At 40.3% G+C, this 6,065-nt stretch overlaps 1 protein-coding gene and 1 non-coding gene across 2 annotated transcripts; both read right to left on the reverse strand.

Moving 5' to 3' along the window:
• Positions 1-3,073: 3,073 nt before the first annotated feature.
• Positions 3,074-3,147, reverse strand: Trnai-aau (transfer RNA isoleucine (anticodon AAU)). Its single transcript has one exon. It is a non-coding gene; the product is annotated as a tRNA-Ile (tRNA).
• A 174-nt stretch (positions 3,148-3,321) lies between these two features.
• Positions 3,322-4,959, reverse strand: LOC125662966 (inhibitor of apoptosis protein-like). The gene has a single exon (XM_048895303.2). It carries the CDS (start codon positions 4,957-4,959, stop codon positions 3,322-3,324), a length of 1,638 nt encoding a protein of 545 aa, XP_048751260.2.
• Positions 4,960-6,065: the final 1,106 nt, after the last annotated feature.

Genomic DNA, 6,065 nt, shown 5'->3' on the forward strand with positions numbered 1-6,065 from the left:
TCGATGTTCAAAAAAATACCGATATCTACAGTGGAACAAGTGGCGCAAATGTACCAATGTCAGGCCCTCAGTAATTTCGGATTAACCGAGGATCTGTGGGCAAATAAGTTAAAGTTTTTCGAAACAGCAGATCCGGAAGAAGTGGGGAAAAGTATTGGTACATATATGCCTAGTGCCATAATAACATCGAAACCGATAAAGATACCTCAAATCTTACCGTTCAAACCGCCAGAGTTGTGGGCATTCAGCGAGTTTTACACAAGACATACTAACTCGAATAGACGCATAGATAACCAGGCTGAGAAAGAAGCGGTTAGGCAGATTCTAGATAATCATGATATAGGTGAAACATCGAACAGTGCTAGACATGCCGTATTAGATAGATATTTCGAGAACAGCGATAAAAATGAGTTCTGGATCCTGTGTGACAAATGTTTTAAAAATGGTATCGACAATCCATCAAGATATATCGGAAAGTCTACTGAAGTCCGCAACAGTATGCGCGCCAAGTTTCGCGAGGAGGCTCAAAGGGATCGGCAATCATGTGCATTATGTAACCTCGGCCAGAAGAAAGCTTCGCTAATGACCCATGTTCTCGATAAATTGTTCGGTGATACTCCCGAAATTCGTGAGGCAACATTAAAGCATCGTTCGATGGCTATTGCTATCATGGCACTAAACGAAGCTAAATGGTATCAGCTGATCCACGAGGAAAATTTAGCTCATCACAATGATCCAGAATTTAAATATACTATGATTACGGCTGCACAACTCGCTAGACATGTATCCGAAGATTTGGCAGAGGCTCGACATGTCATAAAACAACGAGGTATTGATGCTCGGAAGAAGGCCGATAGAGCTAAACGAATTAAGACAACAGTGAGAAAGTGAAAGTAAAAGAAAATGAACGTGTTCGATTTATAATGATTATATATATCCTCCGTAGCGCATAATATTATCACAACGTATTGTGCGATTTATGTAATATAACTATAGACAGATTATTATCGTATCATTTTTAATCATTTACCACGATGTCAGCGATGAAATCTAAAGTTTTGGGCAACAATCGGACCAAGCCGTACTCTAAGTGTGTGAACCCTTGGGGTAAATCGACAGATGCCGTGAAATTGGGACAGCACGACCGTAAGACTGTGAAGAGTGCAAACGATTATAGCTTAACGTTTGATGGGAATGTACGCCAAGTTATTACGACAGAAGATAGTGTGAAACATGAATACATTCATCCTTCGGCCCACAAATTCTTCGCCCACGAAGATCGTAGGCGCGAGACATATGTTGGATGCGGATTGAAGGCTAATGTGATAGACGAACTTGTAACATCCGGATTATTCCACGATAACAGCTGTTCCAAATCCACGTGCTTCTTCTGTGGGATATCGATCGATACACCGAATCCCAAAGATAAATATCTGGACGAGACATTGCCCATCATTGATCACCACATTAGAAATAGGTGGTGCATTTTTAACAATTTTTTATATGGTGACAAATGCAGCATTTTCGTCAAGAGTGTATATTACACTAAAGTCAATCATCTGCAAGAGTTAGTGAACGACCGTACAACACAGATCGAAAACGATCTATCCAGTAGATTGGGTAGCATCAAGGCCATTCTGGCCGACTTGGATAATTGTATAGATGCGTCCAGGGCGCAATTTAAGGATTTGTCGGAGGTATCCGCCGCCATCAACACCTTGGGGAAATTTATTAATAAACACAATCTCAGCAGGGATAACGCGATACTAAAGACGACGGCGGAGAAATCGACGGGCGGTAAGAAGTCTGCAAGAACACCGGGACCCAAAGTCGTGGTCAACGACAATAAACTTAAACGTGTGATTCAGGCAACGAGAGTGTGTGGCTCGCCGGAGATGTTCTCGCCACAGCATCAAAACTCAGCCCTGACGAAGTACACACACTCTAACATTTCGAAATCGAAGGTTAGTGCTACCAAATCAATGAAGGCCAGACGGTTGGCGCTAACCTTCAAGGAACTATTTTAATTGTGTGTGCAATGTTCATGTGTGTAAAATGGAACACAAGACTAGAAATGATGTAAATATGTTTGATTGTATATATCGTTGTATTATTTTTAAATCTTGTTTTTGAAAAATGTAGCTTGTGATTTTATGATGTGGTGAAAAAAAATATATATATTAGAATATACTCAAGTTTTTATATTGTATTTCATATCGTTAAAACTATCTGGAAGTGTCAGAAAGAAACATACGACATGCTTCTGTTTATCATATCGTTCGTGCTGACATTTACAGCTATAAACAGCGAACACTGTATATGCTTTGATCATGGAGGGTTTGACATCTGTTCTGGATATTTCGACACGTGTGCCTACCTACCATTGAACGATCAAGGGTATCATGTCTTAGCAATTTTTAACGATACTTATGCACGACGGAGATTCGGCATGTGTTCGCCCGGCGGGGATATGGTGTTATCACCCAAGGGATTTCAACCTTACTTCAGACACGATTGTAGACCAGCTCCCAAAATTTCCCAATGCAAGTTAGACATTGAGGCTCGCCACAGCGATTGTGAAGTTAAATTTGTCAAGGATATTCCAGTCAAAACTGTAACTGAGCAATACGACACTAAATCGTATATAGACGTTCGGAGTGTATGTAGTGACGATTGTTCATCTCGAATTAAAGGTGTTGTACTATACGACCATCATACTAAAACATATCGATGTATAACCCATGAAGTCGGAGCCTCCAACAACTGGTTACCATTGCGTGTTAAACCACATATGTACGAATTGGTGACTAGTTACTATGCTTACCATGGACTTTCGGTCATGTTTCCGTATAATAAACTAGGATATATACACGTAACTCCGACTCCGCATATGAAGACGACTTCCGCAAGTAATATCCTTCAAACACACAATTGGTATTGGTGTAGTAACATTGGGGCAGATGCCGAATTCAAATGGTATGGTGTGCGCAACGTATACGACACTAAACCGCGATTTACAGCAAATATTGATGATTGTGATAAAACATAACTCTCGGCGAGAGAAAAAAAAAAGTGATCAGTGTGGGACTTGAACCCACGACTTTCGTGTTATTAGCACGACGCTCTAACCAACTGAGCCAACCGATCATTGAGAAAATTACTACTAACAAATGTATATATCAGGTCATGTGTTTTTATTCGATTGATTATATAACATATGCAAATTAAATACTATACAAATACACACACGGGTTTTCTTTATACTACAAAATATAAGACGACGATTCGGTTTTGTAAAATAATACTAGCAAGTTTTTTACATCAAGCGTAACATCCTGACGTCTGAGTCTCACAGAGACGAATTGGCACTTGCGATTCGATCTTGGCTCTACACAGTGGACACGTAGCGTATGGATTACCCATGTTACAATTGGTACAAGTAACCATGTGTCCACACGGTATAAATGCTATACAGCTGGGTGCAGACATACACACCGCACAAGTATACGATTGTAGCAAATTCTCGAGCTTGTCAATAGCTTGCTCTCTCGTATATTTCTTGTACTCCTCGTTTGCGAACATATTTGCTCGATTGGTGGATGGTAACTGTGCATATGGTAAAGTCTTGGGCGGCTCGGGTTTTGGCATTGGTAAACTTAACAATTCTTCGATGCTAGGAGGTTCGACCTCGTCTATTTCGAAATCTTTGACTTCGGTACCAGATATTCCCGGTTTATCATCGATTCCTATCGATTCTTGACATTCGCACAATGTAGGCTTCCTAACGCACCTCGCTGTTAAACGTGCCTCGAGATCTTCTCGTGTGATATTGAGCACCATCGATAACATCCCATCCCGGTTTAAACCATCGGCTGATATCTTATAAAATAACTCATTCACGATTTCGGTAATGGTGAACTTTCCTATCAGTGCTAATAATTCCGGCCTACGTTCCAAGCTGCGAAATATGAGCGATTTAACTGCCATATCGTCTTGAGAACAGGATTTCAGATCTAAAATGTTCTCAAGAACAGACCGTTTGAAATTTAGATCGAAAGTCTTCGCTAATGCATCCTTGTAGAAGTGGTACAGGATGGACTTCATTTGTGGTTTATTCAACTTCGTTCTAATGTATCCACAGCCATTAGACCATTTTACATGTTCGTGATACGGATCATCGTCTTCTGTCCAGTTTTCCCCACATAATCCGCAAAAGAAACAATAACAGCTATCAATGGCATCACCATCTTCAATATCTTCAGTACCTTTAGGTAATCTATAAAATCCAGCCATGGCAAAAGCTTCGGCATTTTTCGTCAGAAATGGGGTTGCATTATCATTAAACGTCGCCAATCTGTTAGTGACTATACACAAATCCTTTCTGCCAGTCTTTACACACATCGCCTTATCTGCAGCTGCGATATATCCATTAGCTTCGACATAAGTCTTGTTCACATACCACCAAATTTTTCGACGAATCATCGTCTCTAACTCGCCAGCAACAATTTTGCTATTAAACAATATCCAATCTAACAGTCGCGTCGTATCATCGCAATAGATGGGTCGTTCGCTCAAGATTAACGGTGGGAACTGAGCCCTGTGGTCTACGTTAAGATTCACCGAATCATACAACCACGCTACAGAATTGCGGATGTGCTTAATAAAATTGCGTGGATATGGAAACTCGCGGTCCCAACTTCCGTCATCTACTAATCTATTGTACAGCATTGACTGTTTCTCCCTAATCAACACACATTCGGCTATGGTAGCCTCGCATCCACTATCTGATCTTATGTCGTACTTCATCCACTTACAATCTGGACTCAATCGATTATGAATTTCTACTGGATCGTCTCTCTTGCACCAATATCCCTTCTCCAGCATGCAGTAAAAACATTTTACCAAATCCCTCGGTTGGTCTCTAGCGAAATTTTCAGTGCTGCGATAAAATCCAGCCATCGCAAGTCGTGCCCATCCGGGCGTATTACATTCAATAAATTTATCTCCATTAAGTGACAGCATTCTATCATAACACTTCTGCATGTGAATTCCTCCGTGAATGTTTTTCATATTGTTTTCCATTATCGGTATATATATATATATTAACAGCCGAATTTGACGATGTATAAAAACGTTCGATATTTTAAAAGAACCAATCAAGAATATTTGAGTTCAATGCTAATAATTTATTTTGCACATATGTCAAGTTAAACAATATACAACATATTAAAAATATACATCAATGATAACTACGTAGTCTGAGTATGAGTAAGAACATTGGGTCATTTTGTAACACGATATCAGCAAGTTTCACATCAATTGTCCCATCCCAACATCTGAGTATCACAGAGACGAACTGATACTTGTGTGGAAATTTTGGTATTGCACAGTGGGCACACAGCGTATGGATCGTCCATGTTACAACTGTCACAAGTAACCATGTGTCTACACGGTACAAATACCACACAGCTGGGCGCAGACATGCATATCGTACAAGTATACGATTTCATCAAATTCTCGAGCATTTCGACAGCTTGCTCTTGTGTATATAGCTTGTATGTATCGTTTGCGAACATATTTGCTCGAGCGGTGCATGGTAATTGTGCATATGGTAAAATCTTGGGTGGTTCGGGTTCTGGTATTGGTGCACTTAGAAACTCTAGGATGGTAGGAGGACGAGCGTCTGAGTTCACATAAGGAAGTTTGATTTGAGTACCAGATTCGTTTAGTTCATCGAACTCTATTGTCGGTCTCGATTCTGGACATTCGCACGACATATGAAGACCATCGCGTCTCAGGAGTAAAAGTGTTATAAGTTCAACTCGTGTCGTGTTGCGCAATTTCGCACTCCGGTATATATCAGCATCATCATCGGTTGGGTGCATATGAAAAATCTCATTCACAATTTCGGTAACTGTGAAAAACTGCAGCATTTTTACTAAATCCGGTCTTTTATCAAGATTGTCCAATATGCACAATTTAACTACAGTTTCGTTTTGAGAACTAGATTGGTTATCTAGAATGGTCTCAAGAACATGCCGTCTGAAAGATTGATCGACGGTCCC

This window comes from Ostrea edulis, chromosome 8, assembly GCF_947568905.1.
Source record: "Ostrea edulis chromosome 8, xbOstEdul1.1, whole genome shotgun sequence".
NCBI classification, from domain to species: domain Eukaryota; kingdom Metazoa; phylum Mollusca; class Bivalvia; order Ostreida; family Ostreidae; genus Ostrea; species Ostrea edulis.